The 22,573-nt window shown below is 38.8% G+C and overlaps 1 protein-coding gene across 4 annotated transcripts in view; it reads left to right on the plus strand.

The window, feature by feature from the left end:
* Nucleotides 1-22,573, plus strand: part of mettl8 (methyltransferase like 8) — a 43,283-nt gene that overhangs the window by 7,597 nt on the left and 13,113 nt on the right. For 2 of the 4 annotated variants that reach the window (XM_041201412.1, XM_041201413.1), the window contains exons 4-9: nucleotides 1,979-2,397; nucleotides 6,415-6,464; nucleotides 12,227-12,287; nucleotides 12,483-12,509; nucleotides 12,701-12,843; nucleotides 19,260-19,366. In XM_041201412.1, coding sequence (XP_041057346.1) covers nucleotides 1,979-2,397; nucleotides 6,415-6,464; nucleotides 12,227-12,287; nucleotides 12,483-12,509; nucleotides 12,701-12,843; nucleotides 19,260-19,366 — 807 coding nt within the window. Of the gene's footprint in view, nucleotides 1-1,978; nucleotides 2,398-6,414; nucleotides 6,465-12,226; nucleotides 12,288-12,482; nucleotides 12,514-12,700; nucleotides 12,844-19,259; nucleotides 19,367-22,573 lie in introns of all 4 variants that reach the window. The other 2 variants (XM_041201415.1, XM_041201414.1) reach the window with 2 other exon arrangements.

Below are 22,573 nucleotides of genomic sequence, written 5' to 3' on the forward strand. Positions count from 1 at the left end.
TACAATAAGTTAGTGTGCAGGTTCAGCATGTAATCAAGAAGGCTAATGGAATGCTATCCTTTATTATGAGAGGAATTGTACATAAAAGTAAGGATTGGTGTTTCAAGTCCATATGACTCTTCTTCAGAAGAGTCATAGGGACTCAAAACACCAACTCTTTCTCTCTCCACAGATACTGTCAGACCTGCAGAGTTTTTCCAGTATTTTCTGTTTTTATTTCAGATTTCCAATATCTGCAGTATTTTGCTTTTACAAAATTAAGGATGTTATGCTTCAGTTATACAGGGCATTGGTGAGATTGCATCTCAAATACTGTGTGCAGTTTAGGCCTCCTTATTTACATAGAAACATAGAAAATAGGAGCAGGAGTAGGTCATTTGGCCCTTTGAGCTTGCTCTGCCATTCAATATGATCATGGTTGATACTGTCTCAATTCCATACTCCCATATAGCAACACTCGATTTCCAGTCCAGTGACAATACCACTCCGCTACCATGTTGGAGGCAGTTCAGAGGAGGTTTACTAGATTCATACCTGGAATGAGTGGGCTGTCTTACGAGGAAAGGTTGAACAGATGGGGCTCATTTCCACTGGAGTTTAGAAAAATGACAGGTGACTTGATTGAAGTATATAAAATCCTGAATGGTCTCGACAAGGTGGACGTGGAAGAGATATTTCCTCTCGTGGGCGAGTCCAGAACTTGGGGGCACTGTTTTAAAATGAGGGGTTGCCCTTATAGGATAGAGGTGAGGAGAAATTTTTTCTGAGGATCGAGCGACTTTGGAACTCTCTGCCTTAGAATTCAGTGGAAGCGGGGTCACTGAATATTTTTAAGGCAGAGGCAGACAGATTCTTGTTAGGCAAGGGAATCAAAGGTTATTGGGGGTAGATGGGAATGTGGAGCTCAACACAAACAGATCAGCCATGATCTTATTGAATATCAGAGCAGGATCAAGGGGCCAAATGGCCTACTTCTGATCCTATTTTGTATGTTCGTATGTATGCTGATCACTGAATAAACTTGCTGAATGAGTGTGATCAGTCTAGTATTTGATGTCCTTCCTCTATCCACATATACATCCGGTTCTTTTGTACCAGAAACTTAAGTCTTTTGGGATTTCTTCAATAAAAACAATCCCAATTTTTAAATAATAAATGAGATTTTTTTCCCATTATAGTATAGATGTGTAGTACTGGAGTGCTGAAATTAGCTTCTTCTTGAGAACTATAATAGGAACCTGATTTACAGAAACTTTTGGTAGTAAATTTATCAGATTGAATAATCACATTAAATGCATACAGAGATTATCTTGCATATGTTTGAAGTAAAGTAATCAATGTCAGATTGTATGTATACAACCAATGTTTACAACCAAGAAGAAAACAATATTTTGTATTTAATGCTAAAAGGGAAATATTTGAATAATATCAAAAATGTCAACAAATTGACATTTTTGATGTGCATATACTTTGTTTTTAGTGAAGTTTAACACAGACAGTTGTTATGTTATATGCAGCAGAAACTTTGGTGGGATTATGGTTTCTGTATATCCTGGAACAATTTACCCTGGCAGTGCACAGATATCCATTCATAGGCATTATTCTGACATTTTTGGTGTAATTTTTATGTCATTTTCCCTGGATCCCCAAATGCCCCATCTCTAAATGAAATGGTAATGTATAGTTGTCTGGATTGAAGTTACATCCTGCAACATGTACCTAACATAAAGGATGTGGATAACAATAAGGAAACACTTTTACTCATAAAATAGTAATTAGGCTAATTTAGATTATATTCCATTTGGGAAAATAATTTATGCAATCTAATTTGCAATCATTTGTGTTTTTGGGATTAAGCTTTTTTCATTTACTGTATTACAGCTTCATAGATTCACTAGTCTTGCGATTGCAGTTTAAAATCAGACCAGACTTTAATAGATTAATTTTTCTTTTTTTTTATTGCAATTTGTTGCTCCAGTCAAATATAAGAAAGATGCTACTACCTACTGGGATGAATTCTACAAAGCTCATCAAAATAAATTCTTCAAAGATCGTAGATGGTTGCTCCTAGAGTTCCCTGAACTCTTTCCAGACAAAACGCTCAGTTGGAATGAAGGGGTCAAAGAGCCAACAAGCAATTCCATACTTAGTTCTCATGTTTCCTTACAAACACAATACTCTGCAAGCCCAGAACAAGCAAAGTTGGATGGTTTTAACAAGACAAATGCTAAACAAAACATTTCTGAAACTGTACAGAAAGTAAACGCCTTAGAACGAACAAAGAGAACGAACAATGACAAAGACTTGGAACATAAAAAGCAAGAGAGGAACAGGACGGACGGATGGAAGAATCCAGGGTATTTTCCTGGTATCGATTTCACTTTCAGAATTTTTGAGGTATCTTTGCAAATGTGTGTGTAGTGTGTGTGTGTCACACATATATATTGCCAACATCTGCATTTTCAGCCATATTCAATAAGTTCAAGTATGTTCTGTTTAATATATGAATTTTTAAAAAAAATTACCATTGCAGTATATTCTTAGAACAACTGCAGCAACATATTTCCAAAATATGTTGGAATATTCTAAGACTCCACTCTCAAGTTGTCAGTATACACATTGTCAGTATACACACCACTTTCCTGTCTCTCCTTTCTCTACCTTCCCTTCCCTTCCACTAAATGCATTTTGCCAATTCACTTTCTTCTTCAAACAGGAGAGGAAGATGTTTTGAAATGTTGGTGCCTATAGTTAGCACGGTTCTATTACACACTGCTGTGATCTGTATTTCTGCAAGCTTGGCCTTTCTCCTATGGTAGCTCCAAGTCCACCGAATAGCCTGATTCAGAGCTAGAAAAACTGCTGATAAGAATTGACGTTGAAGGCCAAGCAGAGTAACTTCAGAATAATGAGATGATCTCCTATTGTTCCATTTTGATGTAATGACTTTTCGATAACGTGGTTGTGAAGGGTACCAATTTTGGAGGTTCGCACAGAAAAGGGTATAAAAACCAAAGCAGAAATCCCTCTAACTTCTTTATTAAATCTCCTACTATTTAGTTGCAGTGTTATTCTAGTACACTTGACACAAAGACATCCCAAAGGAATAAAATTAAGATTTTTTTTAAAGGCATCTCCATTGGTTTGATGCACAACCTTTAAGCCATACACACCAGAAAAGTCTCAGCGTTGACCCTTGGGGCGCATTGAGTTAGTTCATTTCAGCTATGATTGCAGTGGGAGTTTACAATTGGTCTCAGTGTTATCACAGGATAACATTGTCCTATGTGCCAACCATGTAAATAAATGATACAACAGGTGATCAGAATGATTTAAGTTTAAATATAAATTATGGCTACACATTACAATTGAAAACTAAAGGATGGGATATTTGCATTGATATATTGCACGTGACAGCCTTGCAGTACTGGCTGGTGCAAATGCCTGTTTGTATATCATACTTAAGTCTCCTAATTTGTGTTGCACTAATTTGGGTGGCTGGGTGTGTTTTCAACTCTGACTTCCCATTTTTCATGTTTTGTGTGTCTAGGTATAAGTGTTTTTCCTTTCATTCTCTCTCCTTTATTTTTATTTGACTTTAATTATTCATTCTTTGAACATTTTATTATGACAGCAAGTTCATTTCTTGCCATGTTCAGTCTTCACTTCCTTCTGGTTAATATTATCTTTCCATGCAGATGCTTTAATTTACATACTTTGCTAGATACTAAAGTAATTTACCCATAGGTACTGGTACCTATGTATAGGTGCCCAGTATAAATTAAGAGGGAAAAGACTTAACATGCACAACGAGGATTTGAAATAGGAAGTAATTGAGAAATAAACATTTATGAAAACCGAGTAGCTCACAGCCATCTCAACGTAAATGCATCCAATCTGAATTCTCTTTTGGAATTTGACATTTAAGGAGAATCATCCATAAGATTTTCTAATTTTAGTACTGCTTGTTCGGGTAACAGTTTTAGACATCAGAATTATTAATAATTATTCAAAAGTATTTGTTCATGCCTGGTGGTTCATACTTCAATTGAACTAGTAATGAAACATTTTCCTGTCAAAATCTTCAAAACGTGAGTGCATCACTGATTCTTAATGTGCATCCTGATTTAATGTATTTTGGATATGTCATTAGCAAGCTATAAATATTTAAAGTTCTTTTAAACTTATTTTTGGATGCATTACTTTGTATGCGATTGTCATGTAAACCCTGTGACCTTAAGAGCAAGGCAGAGGTTGGAAATTCTGGGGCAAGTAATTTACCACCTGACTTCCCGAAAGCCTATCCACTATCTATAAGGCACAAGTTAGGAGTGTGGTGGAATTCTTTGCGTTTGCCTGAATGAGTACAGCTGTAGCAACAGTGACAAAGCTCGGCACTATCCAGAACAAAGCAGCCAACTTGATTGACACACCATCCACCACCTTAAACATTCACTCCCACCACTACTGATGCACAGTGGCAGCAGTGTGTACCATTTACAAGATGCACTCCAGCAACTCACCAAGGCTGCTTCGGCAGCATGTTCTAATCACGTGATCTCTACTGTCTAGTAGGTCAAGGGCAGTAACTGCATGGGAACTCAACCACCTTCAAGTTTCCCTCCAAGCCATGCACTGTCCTGGCTGTGAATTAAATTGCCATTCATTCACTGTCACTGGGTCAAATTTCTAGTACTCCTTTCCTAACAACAACAACACCACATGGACTGCAGTGGGTCGAGAAGGTGGTACACCACCACCTCAAGGGCAATTAGGGTTGGACAATAAATGCTGACCTAGCCAGCGATGGTCACATTCCTTGAAAGATTTTTTTTTAAATGCCATTTTTAGCCTGTCTAAATTCACACTCGTAATTCTATCCAAAATTAGTAGGGGAAGACTGAAAATGTAAGCCCTATAAAACAGTGTGAATCAAACAATTATATATTTATGGTCTCCTGTCATAAGCAATCGTTTAATCTGCATAAAGTATCTAAGGTGTATCATTCATTCACATTTTCTCGAGTAAGTATTTCTATTTCTATAGTCAGTTTTATCCAATGGGAAGAGCAATTGAATTACACTCTAATGAATGACAAAGAATGAGAATTGTTAACTTATTTTCAGTGCTGTTCTGCTAAATTATTTTATTTCTCAATAATCTATTGATCAGAATAACTCTATTATCCTTTTATATTCCCTAAATGGTTAATAGATCCTTTTGCTTTTTCAGTATAGTCCTTTTTGATAAGATCATAAGGTTTCTGGGAAGTTTCACTGTTGGGCAAGAGTCACAGAGAGCAATTCCTGTACTTCAGTTTTAATGGAAAGCTAGAAAATATATATTTTTTAATCAACGTACAATAAACATGGATATTTACAGCTTACTGCGCTGTGAATTTGACTTGACAATTAGTATTCTTTACAAAATGTTGAGGGAATAAACATTCATAGTTGCACTGTTATATTTTCTGGATTAATATGAAGTATTTTAAAACAAAAGTCTTGGTGATGCACAATTGTGGTTCTTTCATTGATGGACTCAGTTTTTTTAAAAAAAAATTTTCATGGGATGTGGCTATCTCTGGCAGGGCCAGCATTTGATTCCCATCCCTATTTGCTCTTGGATTGAATGGCTTGCTCGGCCATTTCAGAGGGCAGTTAAGAGTCAGCCACATTACTGTGGGTCTGGAGTCACATGACCAGGTAGGGATGGGTTTTTTTTTTTAACAATAAATCGATAATAGTTTCACAGAGCATTAGCCTGGGTTTCTGGATGACTAGTCTAGTGACATTGCCACTATGCCACCATCTTCCCATAAGGTACAGAAGTATTACTTCTTGCTTTAAATAAGCAAAAGGAAAACTTTCATTTAAACATTTTTAACTATGACCTTATCAACTGATAAATTTTAAAAATTGCCCACATATTTTAGAATTAACCTGTGACCTTTTCTTTTCTGCTGTAAACGGTGCTGACTTATGAATTTCTGCAAGCTTCAGCAACCCTCCAGTGCTTTATTTGATCATTCATTCTTCATGTCTGAGTATCAGTAGATTCTGTCCTCACCTAGCTTCCACACAAACACTTTCCAACAGAGGTCACTAGAACATTTATAATGTACAGACATGCACATGTACATAGAATTCAAAAGTGGCATTTCTGGCTGGTCTATTCTCTTGTTTAGCCTAAAGGTGTTGAAGTTAATGCTTATGTCCTGCCTCCCTATCTGAAATAAGCTACCAAAGTATAGACCAGGGACTAAATCCTAAATCTGTAGGATTCAGACTATGTCCACCCAAAAATGAGTTTGAAATTTACTTCAGAATCATACAGATGCTTTTTGTACCTTGCTTTAGTAACACAAATGTTTGTGAAAACTGAAAATTTGTGCTTGATTTTGGTATCATTAGGTTGGATGTGGTGCTGGGAATAGTGTTTATCCTATCCTGAATGAAATTCGGTAAGTAAAGCATTAAACCTAAAATTATAGAATTAAATATAGTTTTATTTAAAATAGTATGTTAAGCCATTGGAAAGCATTGCATTAGCAGGTATTCAAATATTACTTAACTAATGTTTAGATACAGCTTTATGTATGAAAACATTTATGTATTGCACATACAGAGAACAAAAACAAATTGCATGTGTGCCAATCCCTATTCCAATTTTCAGTGGAACAGTTATCAAACATAGTTATGTGATTTGGAATAGGCCCACTTGAGCTAGTTTTCCTTAATTCTTGATCTCATCAAAAGACAATCTGATACTGTTAATTACATGGATCGTTTTGTTACAGCGGCAGAAAATTTTGCCAGAGGACCAGGGAATGGCAAATATGATCTTTGCCTCCCACCTTATCTCTTCAAAACAGGAAATGGGGATAAGCCAACTAATTATTGGTCAATTAGTCTTTCTTCAGTTGCTGGAAGATTGCTGAAGTCCATAATACAGGATAAAATTCCTAAACAATTGGAGAAAAATAAGTTATTCTGGGCCATCAGTATGGATTTTGAAACAGTGTGGCATTATTGATCAACCTAAAAATATTCCTTGGAAAAAAACAAGACAAAAAAAGTTGCAGTGTATGTGGTTTCTATGGAATTTCGAAATTGATTTCACAAAGTACCACATAAGAGACTAATGGCAAAGGTAATGGTACATGAAATTAAAAGGAATGTGACTACATGGATAGAAAAATGATTGGAAGGGAAAAACAAAGGAAATAAAGATATAAAAAGAATATTTCAATCGGAAAAACATGGAGAATGTTGTGCACCGATGTCTTGCTCTAAATTTGCTTACTGCTTACCCTTGGCTGAAAATTGCTCCACTCAGATGTAGATTGTGCTGTTGCATGAAAGGTCTGGCAAAGGACTCACACCTGAATCATGTCTTATAAAAGATTAACTTATCTGTTCTCTCCCCAGATTCTGCTGAGTTTCCAGAATCTCAGTTTTCCAATGATTGTAGCATTCTATTCTATGATCCACAATGTTGATTGCCTTTTCTGGCTCCCCTGGATTTACTTGTTTGAACTCTATATTATTGAGGTTTATCCTCTGTGCTGCTGCTGGTGGACAAAACCTAAGTTTACAAATAGTAGCACAAAGAACAACCCAGAAAATTTGATTGCTGCGGAACTCAAATACATATTACTGGTGGAGCAAGAAGTACACACATATGGATTAGGAGCAAGAGAAGGCTATTTGGCCCCTGGAGCCTGCTCCACCATTCAATAAGATCATCGCTGTTCTGATTGTGGCCTCAGCTCCACTTTCCTGCCTACCACCAATAACTTTTGACTCCCTTGTTAGTCAAGTATGCATCTAGCTCTGCCTTAAAAATATTCAATGACATTGCCTCCATCTCTGGGGAGGAGAGTTCCACAGACTCACGACCTCTGAGAAAAATAAATTTTCCTTATCTCTGTATTAAACGGGAGACCCCTTATTTTTAAACTGCCCCCTAGTTCGTCTACCACAAGTGGAAATATCTTTTCAACATCCACCATGTCAAATCCCCTCAGGGTCCTATATGTTTCAATAAGGCACCTCTCATTCTTGTAAACTCCACAACCTGTCCAACCTTTTCTCAGAAAACAATCCCTTCATCCCAGGAATCAGTCGAGTGAACCTTCTCTGAACTGCTAAGGCAATTATGTCCTTTCTTAAATAGGGAGACCAAAACAGCACATTCCAGATGAGGTCTCGCCAACGGCCTGTACAACTGTTGTAAAACTCCCCTACTTTTATATTCCATTCCCCTTGCAATAAACAACAACATTCCATTTGCCTTCCTAATCACTTGCATACTAACTTTTTATAATTCCTATACCAGGACACCCAGATCCACCTGCACCTCACGGTTCTGTAAGTTCTCCCCATTTAAATTATATACTGCTTTTGTATTATTCTTGCCAAAGTGGGCAAGTTCACATTTTCCAACGTTGTACCCCATCTGCCAGATTTTTGCCAGCTCATTTAACCTATCTATATCCCTTTGCAGACTCCTTATACCCTCTTCACAGCTTACTCCCTACCTATCATTGTATCATCAGCAAATTTAACAACCATACATTCGGTCTCTTCATCCAATTCATTGATATCGATTGTAGGTAGTTAAGGCCCCCGCACTGATCCATGTGGAAGTCCACTTGTTACATCTTGCCATCCCAAAAATGACCCATTTATGCCTACTCTGTGTTTCCTGTTTGCTAACCAATTCATAAACTCACATTTTAAAGTTACATTAAAAATGTGAATTCACTACAGGGTGCCCACGGTTGCCAGGCTCCAAATTTAATATAGTCATAGAATGGTTACAATATGGAAGGAAAGCATTTGGCCTGTTGTGTCCATGCCAGGTCTCTGCAAGAGCAACTTTGCTAGTTCTACTTTCCCACCCTTTCCTCATAGCCCGTTAAGTTTTTTTCACTTCAGGTGCTTAGCCAATCCCCTTTTGAAAGTCAGATTTGAATCTGCCTCCACCACACTCTCAGGCAGTACATTTCCAATCCTAACCACTTGCTGCACAGTAAAAGGTTTTCCTCATGTCACTGTTATTTATTTTGCCAATTACTTTAAATTGGTGTCCCCTGCTTCTTGACTCTTCTGCCTGCCAATGGAAATAGTTTCCCTATCTACTCTGTCTAGACCCCTCATGATTTTGAGCACCTCTATCAAATTACCTCTCAACCTTCTCGAAGGAGAACAGTTCCAGCTTCATTTTACCTATGTAACTGAAGCCCCTCATCCCTGGAACCATTCTTGGAAATCTTGTCTGCACCTGCTGTAAAGCCTTCACACCCTTCCTGAAGTGTACTGCTCAGAATTGGACACGATAAGCCTGTTGAAGCTGAATCAGTGTTTTATATTGGTTCATGGTAACTTCCTTGCTTTTGTACTCTATGCCTCTATATTTATAAAGCCCAGGACCCCAAATGCCATTTTAACCATTTTCTCAATCTGCCCTGACACCCTCAATGATTAGAACTCAGGTCTCTCTGCTACTGCACCCTTTTAGAATTGTACCCTCTCTCTTTGTTCTTCCTTCAAAAATGCATCACTTCTCTGTATTAAATTCCATCTGCCACATGTCCACACATTCTACCTGCTTGTCTATGTCCTCAAGAGGTCTATTACTATCCTCACGGTTTGCTATACTTCCAAGTTTTGTATTATCTGCAAAATTTTGTGTCCTGTACACCCAAGCCTAGGTCATTAATATATATCAAGAAAATCAGTGACCCTGGCACCAATCACTGGGATCCCCAATGTGCACCTTCCTCCAGTCTGAAAAACAACTGTTCACCTCTACCCTCTGTTTCCTGTCACTCAGCCAACTTTGCATCCATGCAGCCAAGTGCCTTTTATTCCTTGGGCCTCAACTTTGCTGACAAGCTAATTATGTGACATTTTATGCTGCAGTGCAATTTCTGCTACCTGACTCCTGTGTCACAATTGCTTCTGTTTTTCTTCAAGTTTACTGTCTCTTTGAAGTAAGATAAAACATGAAAAAAATTTAAATCCTATGAAAGGCAATAGGATAAAGGATATTTATTAGGTTAAAGTTAAAATCCCCGTTTACTATTAAATGATCAAAAGTATAAAAAAGAAAAATCTCATCACTAAACATGAATATCGTCAAATATGTTACTGACATATCTCTAATTTTAGTATATATTAAAATAGATGTAAAGTTAACAACATACCACTGCCCAGAATAAATGGCACCTATATACATGTGCACTTATAAATGACTGGCGCAAGTGTCAGTTGTGCCCTACAATGCATTGTTATTACACTGATAACAGGCCTGTGCCATTTGGGGTTGTATACATAAAATACAACTAGTGGGGGTGAATTGCTAATGGACAATCAGGTGCTTCATAACGGGGTAGGAGAGGACGGAAGAGAACAAGATTTCCTCTCATGCTGTATGTTTTGTAGCAGCCAGCTCTAGAGCTGTAGAGCATAAGATAGAAGATAACTGTTGAAGAAATGATTGAAGGAGGAAGCATATGAATTTTTGTATTAGCTAATCCTCATTATATTCAGACATACAGTAAATTCTGCTTCTACAAGATAGATTTCTAGGGATAAAATATTGAGAAACAAAACATTTGTAATTCTGAATGTTGAATGTATAAGTATTTATTTTGTATTTTCCTTTCATATATTAAGCATTATGCTCTAGCAGACAATCCCTTAAAAACTGACAGAAGCCAGTGGGTGTGTTTGAATGTAGGAAAAGGTTTTGTTTTCTGAATTTTTACTCCCTCCTTTGCAGTTTAGGAGATCCCCATGTGTGGAAACATGGGCCTGAATCTACATTCTTCCAGTTCATGGTACAGTGCGTTTGTCCCATCCTAGGTTGCACAACCTTATTAGTCCTTGTTGCTAATTTTTAAATATGAACTGCATTTATTGGGGAGCGTAGCAGCAATATTGAGATGGATGATTTAGAGTAGGGTAGGACATGGGGATAGGGTTGGGATACTAGAGAAAGTGTCAATATACTGTTTGTTCCATTGGATCCATTGTTTCTCTGGTTTGTGATATACCATGGGAGAATTGGCATTTTAACTGTGTAATTACAATCTCTGTACCTGTTTCCAATCTATGTGCCTGCTTTAAAACACTCCTGAATCATGTTTGCATCAACAATTGGATTGCACTTTTCTAGTTTCCTTTGCTGTATGATGTGTGGTCTCAACATAAAGCTTCTGATTTTTCTTTTGTTTGTTAACAGCACAGAATTTCTGAAAAGACAGTAAGATTATTTTGTGCTTAATGCGTACAAATCATAAATCCTTTTTCCATGGTTGACGTTTACTGCCTAAGGAAAAAAGGTTTTGGCCTAAAGCACAAGAGGTTTGTAATCTTTAAACACTCGAGATACATTTTGTTAAATACTTAGTAGCACCAAACAGGAGTGATTTTACTATATATTGAATTTCATCTATTGTGAAGCCTGCTCTTTTTGTTCAGCAAGAAGAATAGTTGGGGACCCCTCACTTCAACAAAATATGTTATGTGGTTTATTTTTTGAATGCTCGACTTTTACAATGAAATCACATCTTCAAATTTAGAAGAATAAACCAAGCTTCCTCCTTTGTGCATACTTGTTACTGTATCTGTCTGAGTTAATGGAGTAAATCAGGGCAGATAAGATTGAAAGAGGTGTGAACATTACATCAGGGAATTTAGATAAGGGATTAATAGGGCAGACTGCGTTAGTACTCTCCCTTCAGTAGAAATGTTACTCCTCCTCCATCACATTCTTGTTCTTGTACTTGATCAGCCAATCTGTAAATTCTTTTAGTTCTTTTCTTCTCTTCTTGCTGATCCTTTAGGTTAACTATCATCCCCTGCTAAGAGGGCAGGTGGATAATCTGTTTTCCTGGTCTTCACTTAAGTTGCTGCATGGCAAACCACTTTAAATGATCCAGGCTAACACTTCTTCCATGGCCTCAACTTGGTATCTCTGTTGTTGATATAACTGGAATCATGAAGGGAATTGTGGATGTAAGCCTTCATCGTATTAACTTCATAGTGACTTGACTTTTATACCTCTTAAAACACACTTAGCATTTTTCCTCTGTACATTGGTTTAATAAGTCTACCATTTTTTAAAAATAGATCTTTCAGCATTTAGATGAAACTGTGTAGGATGATGTTCAAGGAAATTAAAAGATTTAATATTGTTCTCTATTCACTGCAGCAATCCCAGTGCATTCCTTTATTGCTGTGACTTCTCAGCACGTGCAGTGGAGCTGGTGAAGGTATGCATCTGATTTTGTTTTTCATTTCCTTCTGTGTAAATTGCTAATTCCTAATTTGCTTTTACATATCAATAATAATGGTAGCAAGTCAAATATACTGAAATTTTATACTGGAACATTATTTTGATCATGGTTATAGAAGAATGATTTTTTTATAATTAGGTAAATCTATGCTTTCTATTGATTTTTTAAAAGGGAGAAATAAATTGTGAAACAGATGAAGTTAGTATGTATGTTTGAAATTATACAGTGCAAACAAATTGTGCCTTTTGTATGTTCCTCAGGATTCTAATTGCAGGATCTGCATTGTCGTAATGAAATACTGACTTGATTAGATAACAAATATTTAAATCTGACTAATTAGCTGCTGTAGCCATACTCTTTTATTTGTCTTATTGTTCATTACTTTGTAGTCTCACCCTTCGTATAATGCATCCCAATGTTATGCCTTTGTTCATGATCTGTGTAATGAAGCAGATGCCACCTACCCGTTTCCAGATGGAAGTATTGATGTCATTCTTCTTGTGTTTGTGCTTTCTTCTATTCACCCAGAGAGGTAGGTAAAGGTGAAGGGCCATGACAAACATCTTCAGCTCATTTATCATTTGGTTTATTTCATTCAAAACTAGACAGGAACCTATATGCTACATCACATTTTAGAATTTAATTTCATTTCACAACAGCCATTTGTTTCAGAAAGTAGAGGATACTTAGGAAAATTGTTTTAGAATAAATTGTTATTTTTCAATAACTTCTCATCTATCATTTCTTTGCAACCTGGTACAGAACCCATGAAGATATTTTTCCAGCAAAGTATGAAACAGTAATGGTTTTGGTGTGTGTAGTGTAGGATGACGTGTGACAGCAATTGAAATAATGATTATGTGACTTGGACAAAAGCCAGAATGAGAACAAAGCCTTGGTATTGGACGGTGTTTTAGTAGATTTAAAATTAAACTATAAATTACCAAAACCATCTTTAGCACAATAAATCTGAGTGCTATTTTTATGCTTCACTTTCTGTGGATTCTTGAGGAAATCTGCAGGTCATACTACGTGCCATCCATTGTAAAACTGCAGTATTTATCTTTTTCCATAACCAGAAATCAAATACAGATGTATAATAAATAATACTTTTATCAATATAATAAAATCAATGAGATCACAAGGTCAATTAAAGGTGCTAAGAAATTGCTTTTAAAATTGAAAACATTAGTAATCAATCTAATTTAAATGTCATTCCTGACATTAAATTTATACAGAATTCATTTCTGTGCTTTGAGTATGGTATCTATCTAAAGGTGCAATTGAATTTCAAATTAATCAGTGATTTTTTTTCCATACCACATGGTTGGATCCCAGTAGCAGACTTGCCTCTTCATTTAAAGGATTGCTCTTATCTGGTCATTGTAGAGCTATTGCTCATGCTGGTAGCAATGAGCTGGCAGAAGAAAATTTATGAAAGCAGTCATCATACCCAGAAAATCTTCTGCCATAGTTACAAAATCTTTGTCTGCTCAAGGTTGCTTTTGGTTTGTAAATTTACGTCAGCAAGGAAATAATTTTACTATTTATGTTCAATTTCTGCATTTAGTGCACTGGTTGTTTCTGATTATCATTTTCATTTAAACAGGCAGAAAGGGACAATAAATGTGACCTTTCATTATTCATACTTCAACCTGGTTATGATGCATTTCTCATGATATGTTGTTTTAAAAAATGTATCTCCCCTTTTTACAAAGGTACAGAGATTTTGATGGCACTCATTTACTGGGATTTGTAAACTCAACACATGTTAATGTGCATATTGATCGTGATTTTAAACAAAGACTGGAGAATGGAGCTGTGTTAATTTTTTATAAATGAACGGAAGTCTATTAAAAAAATACTGATTTAGAAAATAAAGAGGAATGACAATAAATGGAACAATTGCAATCTGTTTTTATTCAGCCTTATCTCCATCCTGTAAAGAAAAAGCCTTTAACTTGATTCTTTAAAATTTGAATACCTACAAGGTCAGATTTACACTACTTGTTTAACTATTTGCGCATACAGTAAGGCCAGCAGGAATAAAATTTTGGCTCGGCAAAAGAGGATAAAAGAGCAAATATCAAATCAGGTGCAATATATCAAATTATGGGTGGTTAGGGACATATTACTACTAACTGAGAAGTTCATATGCTGTTGGAAGTCACCATAAGCAAAACTCTCATTTATTATTTGAAGTGTCTAATTAAATAAAACTTTATGCTACCATATAAGTATTTTTGTGTTCTTAAAGAATGAAGTATACTGTCACAGTTAAAAATAGCAATGAAAACACTGATTTTGCTGTTTGAATTATACATGGTGTTGGTACTGTTTGATTTGATTTTTGGGGAATAATGTTTATCCTTCCTTTCTTGTGTTCTTGCTGCCTTTCTGGAAAGTCCATGTTGGAATTAGTAAATGATGAAAGATTTTAGGAGCTTAAGTGACTATGAGAAAGGATGTTAAGGTTCTTTCCCTTTTTTGTTAAGTCTTTTGCTTTGTCTTTTTTCATACTTTATGCTAAATTATAGGTGGCAGAAGAGAAGCTGCTGTAGCCTTCACAGCATAAACTGTGCATAAAGTAGATGTATGCTCCTGTACAGTGGTTGCTTTCTTCAGCTCCATCTTTCCTCTTCTTCATCTCCTGTTCTATGCTCACTCTGTAATCTCTTCTGTCAATTACTGTCTAAATCATCCTCACTTTCTCTGGATGATATTTTCTAAAGTTGTTCATGAGACTGGATGCATTCTAAGCTCTTGCTTGCAGAAGAGCCCTGCCAGTGGCTCCCCTTCTTCTAATGTATATATAAAAACAAGTTGCTGTTAGGAGTGCACATGTAATGTAACCCTATAAACTGTAAGATTGACAACATTTCCTGCCTACATTGCTGTTCTGCAGTTATTATACAAGCCATGCAAAAAGCATCATTATTCTAAAATTTGGAATATTCATCATTAACCAGGAAATTCTGATTGTATTTCTTTTGTACTTCTTCACTTGACTTAAGTTTTGGTCCCTTCATATAGTGGATGATATAAAGACTTGGGAAGGTTCAGAAAAGGTCCAAAGCCATGATTCTTAGCTTAAACAGCCTTAATTATTCAGGCTTTAAAAAAAAGATGTGTTTATTCAAACCATCAATTAGTCCATTTATGTAAAAGACATCAATGACCAACGTGCAGATTTCATAGGAAGAACAATTGATTTTCCTGCACTCAGTTCAGAAAAAGATGAAGGTGCGACCTGTTTACTCTTCAAAAATCAGTTTACCTTCTGCAGCTAAGCTTCTGAAGAAAACCTGAACCTGACTTTTAAAGCATATACAGTTTCATACTGCTATTGCAAGTACACATCATGTCTGATTCTGAGAGAGAAACAGAGTTCCTTTATCAGCTCTCTCTGCCCCCTCTTTAGTCACTGGGATGGGACCTCACTGTGACAATCACAGTTATATCTTGAAGTGAATGTCTGCCTTATTGTGTAGCCAGCAAAGCCCACATCCCGTAAATGAATATTTTTAAAAAATGCATACCTTAGCTAAGGCCCCTGATGTGCAAAAGAAAGGGAAGGAAGCTTCAGGTATCAAGAGTCATCTTGCAATGGCACACAGTATTTGGAATTGTATATAATAACCCTCTTTCAGAATAGCTAGTTACCCCCATCAAAGCACTGTTGTAGGAACTAATTCCAGGCTGCTCCCTATTGTTGGAAAAATGTTCAATCTAGCATTATAGAAATATTCTAAGCTAACAAAAGTCCAGTTTACACAACCTAGCCAAAATTAATTTTAGCACAAGATCATTGTCGGGCAGTTGTCCTTGGCGAATACCACGTACATTTGGGCATCAGACCATGCATTTTCTTTTGCACTTCTCACTGTGGTGAATGGCAAAGACTGCAGTCACTATGACAGTTATGCATTTTCATAGTTGTTTTCTCCCCTGGAGAGTTATGATTACCTTAACTCCTTAGATGTGTCCTTTTGCTTATGTAGAGGCAACTTTGGGAAATCTTGCATTTCATTTTGTGTAAGGTAACCACTGCAGTGCAGCAGAGTCAAACTTTGCATGTTTTAGCTCTTACATAGTCTTAACAGCTGGAAAGGACTTTAAAAATGCATTTTCTGCATGGAATTTTGTAAAATTCAAGGAAGCAATGCACCACTGATAATATTGCCAAATTAGCCTGTTGGAGAATTCCATAAAAGTTAAATTGTCTTCAAAACAAAAATCACCATTTTCCTCATGATGCACAATTTCAACACAAGGGATGACATCTGTTGTCACTACGAAGAATATCACAGAATCACACAGTGCAGAAGAGGCCCTTCGACCCATCGAGTCTGCACCGACACGTGAGAAACACCTGACCTACCTACCTAACCCCATTTACCAGCACTTGGCCCATAGCCTTGAATGTTATGATGTGTCAAGTGCTCATCCAGGTACATTTTAAAGGATGTGAGGCAACCCACCTCCACCATCCTGCCAGGCAGTGCATTCCAGACCGTCACCACCCTCTGGGTAAAAAAATTTTTCCTCACATCCCCCCCTAAACCTCCTGTCCCTCATCTTGAACTTATGCCCCCTTGTGACTGACCCTTCAACTAAGGGGAACAGTTGCTCCCTATCCACCCTGTCCATGTCCCTCATAATCTTGTACACCGCGATCAGGTTGCCCCTCAGTCTTCTCTGCTCCAACGAAAACAACCCAAGTCTATCCAACCTCTCTTCATAACTTAAATGTTTCATCCCAGGCAACATCCTGGTGAATCTCCTCTGCACCCCCTCCAGTGCAATCACATCCTTCCTATAATGTGGTGACCAGAACTGCATACAGTACTCCAGCTGTGGCCTCACCAATGTTCTATACAACTCCAATATGACCTCCCTACTTTGGAATTTTGTAATTTATGCCTCGATTGATAAAGGCAGGTGTCCCGTATGCTTTTTTCACCACCCCGCTAACATGCCCCTCCGCCTTCAGAGATCTATGGACACACATGCCAAGGTCCCTTTGTTCCTCAGAACTTCTTAGTGGTCATGCCGTTCATTGAATACTTCCTTGTCAAATTACTCCTTCCAAAGTGTATCACCTCACACTTTTCAGGGTTAAATTCTAACTGCCACTTATCTGCTCATTTGGCCATTCTGCCTATATCTTCCTGTAGCCCAAGACACTCAACCTCACTGTTAACCACCCGGCCGATCTGTGTGTCATCCGCAAACTTACTAATCCTACCCCCCACTATGTCGTTTATATAAATGACAAATAATAGGGGACCGAGCACAAATCCCTGTGGTACGCCATTGGACACTGGCTTCCCATTAGAAAAGAGATTATAAATGAGAATTTATTCTGTAGTTCCAAAGCAGTATTATATGGTTTATGTAAGAGCATGATATGGTATAGGTAATTTGGATATCTGGAAATAAGATGGTATTGAGTGTTCAAGTGACGTTATAACTTGCGAGAGAGAACCTTGCGAAATCTATCACTGTCATCTGAACCTCAAAATACGATTAAATCATTCTCATATTCCTATTAATTGCCATAATTTGTTTGGGTGTTTTATTCCATCTCATAACCTGCTGCCAGCAGTAATAGTAGTTAAAAATTAATATCCAACATGATTCCTTGTAATTGTAGGAAGAAACCCAGGCCAAAAAAATTAACATTTTTACAAATGAATAATCAATATGCATGTTTTACATTTATACATATAGAAAATATATGGAGTTGTGGTTTAGTTATTTGAAGGTCTTATTGCATTTGTAGTGATATTACTGATGTACCATTGGCAATTACAAGAACTCTATCCCATTCATTCCAGACTTCTGCACTCCTCCCTCATGACCTAAGACTGCAAAAGTACCTTGTAGCAATCCATGCACTTCTTTTCCATGCACTTTCCTGTTCCCAATATCTACCTTCCATGGCTCCTAAACCCCTAATGTGCAACTCCAAAAGCTTGATACCTCATAATAAAAAATCTATTTACTAAATCTCCATAAACCAGCACTAATAACATACATAAAAACCATAAAAATCTGCATTCTGTAGCACATTATGAAAATGTCATGGTAGATCTGCATGAGTATAAATAGATGTAGATAAAGATTTTAATTTAGGTATGGAGTGAGGTTTTGAGATTGATCTTGATCCATCTTGACACGGCCTCTTTGCCCACTGAGCACTTGGCATTAATCTCTTCCTTCTGTATTTTCCTCCTCTTCATTTCATGGATTGTCACTCAGGCAGACAAATGAGATGAAAATAGGACAAAGGTTAAGTTTACTTGATAACAACCAGTTTAATTGTGAATAAGGAAGTGAAATATCACTACTTTCAAAGTCCGTTTTTTTTGTATATGAGTGACTCCAGTGTAGGAAGCCATGTGTAATTTGTGCTATGTTTTGATATTTGTTTCGATTCTTCTGTGGGTGTTGTAATTAAAGTTTACTCAAGGAACATTTGTATCTTCAAATGGTTCTAGGGCTGACTTAATGTGTTGCACTGTTTTCTTGTGATTTTTTTTTTTGATTATCAATGTGGTATATATGACCTCAGGATTAATGCCAATTTAAAAAGTAGACTGTTTTGTTCTAAAAACAGAAAATGTTGGAAATACTCAGCAGGTCTGACAACATTTGTGCAGAGAGAAACAGTTCATGTTTCAGTTCGATGCTTGCTCCCTGCAAAAAAAGACACAAGCTAACTACAGATTCTGATTCTGGCAATTACATTACTAAAATGAAAAATATTGCAATTTTTTTTAGAATACTAATTCAGGTAACTACATCCTTTAAATATCACACAAGTGATTATTTTACATACCAAGTGGTGCTAACGTTTTAATTACAAATGCCTTTTTATTTCAATGGAATTATCAAACACTTATTTTATGCATATTTGACTGAGGTTTATTTCCATGCTTTTAGGATGCAGATGGTCATAAATAGACTAAGCAAGTTACTCAAACCTGGAGGGATGATATTATTTCGGGATTACGGTAGATATGATATGACTCAGCTGAGATTAAAGAAAGGTAATCTCTTAAATTTTTATTTTCTTTCAAAATAATATTTTTTAAAATCCTGTAGGTCTGTTATTTTAGTTACAGTTACATCACTACTTTTTGTTCATTTTTTGTTTTCTTCTTCCATTCCTGGGTAGTGACTCTGGCTGGGCAACAATTCTATTAGGGCAATCCCAGAATTTTGGAATTTAGTAATGTATATTTTATGATTGGAAATGAAGTCACTACATGCCCTTGCGTAATAAAGGGCTTGTTCTTGGGATTCAGTAAACTATAAGGGGCAAATACACAACAAATATTCTCTAAAATGATTCAAAACATTTTTATTTACTACTCTGAATAAGAGCATTTTTGCATTTATTGAACTGGAATTATTGTTCTCTAATCAACTTCAGCAAATATCATTCAGCATATTCTGGGTGGAATTTTCCATGCCCGTTGGCTTCGGGCTTGTTTGGCAGCGTGAGTGGACAGTATGGCGAGAAAACCAAAAATTGGTTTTATGATGTCGTGAAACCAGTTTGTGATTGTCCGTTCAGCCTGTTGATGGCGGGCCGCGTTTCCAGCCTTTGGATGCCAGGAACCTCATTGTAATACATCTGATTATCACTATAAGGCCAGCTGACTGGGATCATCCACCCACGTTGGTGGGAAAATGCGCTGGTGCAGATCACGCCTTAACAAGTGTTAGTGCATAAGTCGGGACTTACCGTCAGGACCTTGCTCGCATTGCGGACATCCAAGGAGCAGAGGACGCTGGAGCCCGAACAGGATCCTGGAGGAACATCCATGGCATGCTGGGTGGATTCTCATGGATATGGCTCCACTGCAAAACAACTCACGGAAGGTGGAAGGTCACTGTTGAGAGTCTGCTCACAATGGGTGATGGTCGATGGGGTGAAGAGGAAAGTCCAACTGTGTTTGGGCAAGGAAGATATATTGGGGGTGGGAGAGAAAGGTACAGGATTGACTGGGAGAGCAGGTGGTGTTGGAGGGGTGGGGGTTGATGAGGCTGAGGGGAAGAAATGAAGGTGACAGGGAGGGGTGAGGCTAGGAGAAGGGGAACGAAGGTGTTGGGAGGATGCGAGGTTGGGAGGGGGCGAACAAAAAGGTGGGGAGAGGTTGGGAGGGGGAAACAGTGATGTTGGGATCAGCGAACAATGGTGTCGGGGTGAAGTTGTGAGGGGAAACAATGGCGTTGGTGGGGTGACGTCGGGAGGGGTAAAGATGGTGTCGCATGGGGAGGTTGGGAGGGGGAATGATGGTGTTGGAGGGGGGAAACAATGGTGGTGGGGGAGAACAGTGGTGTCGGGGTTGAGGGGGGAGGGAGTACGGGTGGAGGAGGGGTTAAAGGGGGATGGAAGGTGTATCGGGAAGGAGGTTGGAGGGGGGAAGGAGTAAAGCCGGAGGAAGGAGTCTTGTGGGGTGGGGAGTGGGGGTGTTGTGGGGGAGGGGTCCTGGGGATGAAGGGGTTCCAAGGGAGGAAGGAGTCTGGAGGAGGGATGTTCAGGTGAATGTGCAAGGGAGGGCTCTGATGATCCATGACTACCCCCTGGGAAGCAAACTGAGGGTGGGTGTGGTACGAGGGAATGGTGAGAATGATATAGGTCGGAATAGGGTGCGAGGGTGAGAGTTCGTCGGAATTGGTAGAAGGGACGGCAAGGGTGGTTGCTGGGGACTTGGAGCAGGCACGGACCCTGGGGGTGGGAAGGAGGTGGTCGGGGAGATTAATGTGGATGGGGGTGGGATTTTTGGGAAGAAAGGGATTGTGCACGTTCACCTGGACATCCCCAAAAGAAAGGGGTTGTGGCTGGTAGGTCGCAGAGGGGAGGTGGAAGGTGATGCTAGGGGAGTTGACAGTGATCGGGGAAAGGAAATGGGTGATTGGGGGAGGGGAAAGGACTGGGGGTGGTGAAAGAAGAATTGTATTCCCACCATGCTGGCTAAATTGAAAGTGAAATGAGAGTCGTGGTGGATGAGATCAGGTGCTGCATGGGAGCACGTTCAGTGGGTGGTTGGAAATGCAGTCAGTTCAGATGGTTAACTGAAAGCGAACCCCAGCAGGCCGCATTGAAAATGCTCAGGACATTGAGATGAGTGTGATATGGGAAGGATCTGCGTGCGTGGAGATTGCTTGCAAGAGGCTCTGAAAGAGGGTAGTGAGATGCAGTGGGAGGACTCATGAAGCCTGCCAATGAAATTGAAAGACACCATTACACATTATTCAGTGAAAGTGAATATATTTCCAGATTGTAAAGTGACAAAGATGTGTTCACCTATGAAACCAACTGTGATCAGAATTTCTTAATTTTTGAATGCCTTAGACTTCTAGTTGCTACCCTGACAACCGCAGCAGGGATGGAGACAGCCTGTGCCTTCAGCGCAGATCCTCTGTAGAGCCAAGGGCTTGGACGGGGCCCCAGCTTGCTCTGATTGTGTTTCTGTGGGCCAGCTGTCCCCTCTGCGGTGACAGAGGATAAGGTTGGGGTCACAGGCAAAGGGGACTTGGAGGGAGAGGACAGCCTCTGAGATTATTGAGTGGATGACCCAGGGGTGTCCAGCTGCCACTCCTCCTCCCTTCAGATGCCTGGGGTCCCCAGCCTGACTCCTTGAGGGGAAGGAGCACCCGGGGGGATGTCGAGGTGTCCTGTTTCCCTCCCGCATCGCTACTGCAGGAACTCGCCCATGGCTTCCGCGATGGAGTGCAGGTCTGCACACACAGCTCCGGGTTCTGCTGGACCAGCGTCTCCACGGTGTCTACCATCCCCCATGGAGACCTCCATATATGCACACGTCAGAGACCCATTCTGTTGGGGGCTTCCAACAGCTGTGTGTGATGTTCCCCTGCCTTCTGCTGACTCTCCAAGATGAGTTTGAAGGTCAAATCCAGAGATTCACCACTTGACTCTGAACTCACAGATGCCTCTTCCCCAGCAGTCCTCCACATGCCGGGGAGCTTGGCCACACCTGCCTCCTCCTGCTGCAAATGCGTCCATGTGGTGACCACCAGATTGTGAACCCAAGCCTGCTTTAGATCTAGGTCCCACCGAGGTATATGTCTGTGCTGGTGGAGGGTATGGGTAAGCACTGTGATGGATCTTCCAGGCAGCTTATTTCCAGCTCTTCAATGGAAGAGGAGTCCTCTTGGCTGGAGGTGAGGACATGGAAGGAGCTGAGGGACTAGCTGGTTGAGGGTGTTGGTTGCTTGGCAGAGCT

The sequence above is a fragment of the Carcharodon carcharias genome, chromosome 12 (genome assembly GCF_017639515.1).
Source record: "Carcharodon carcharias isolate sCarCar2 chromosome 12, sCarCar2.pri, whole genome shotgun sequence".
NCBI classification, from domain to species: domain Eukaryota; kingdom Metazoa; phylum Chordata; class Chondrichthyes; order Lamniformes; family Lamnidae; genus Carcharodon; species Carcharodon carcharias.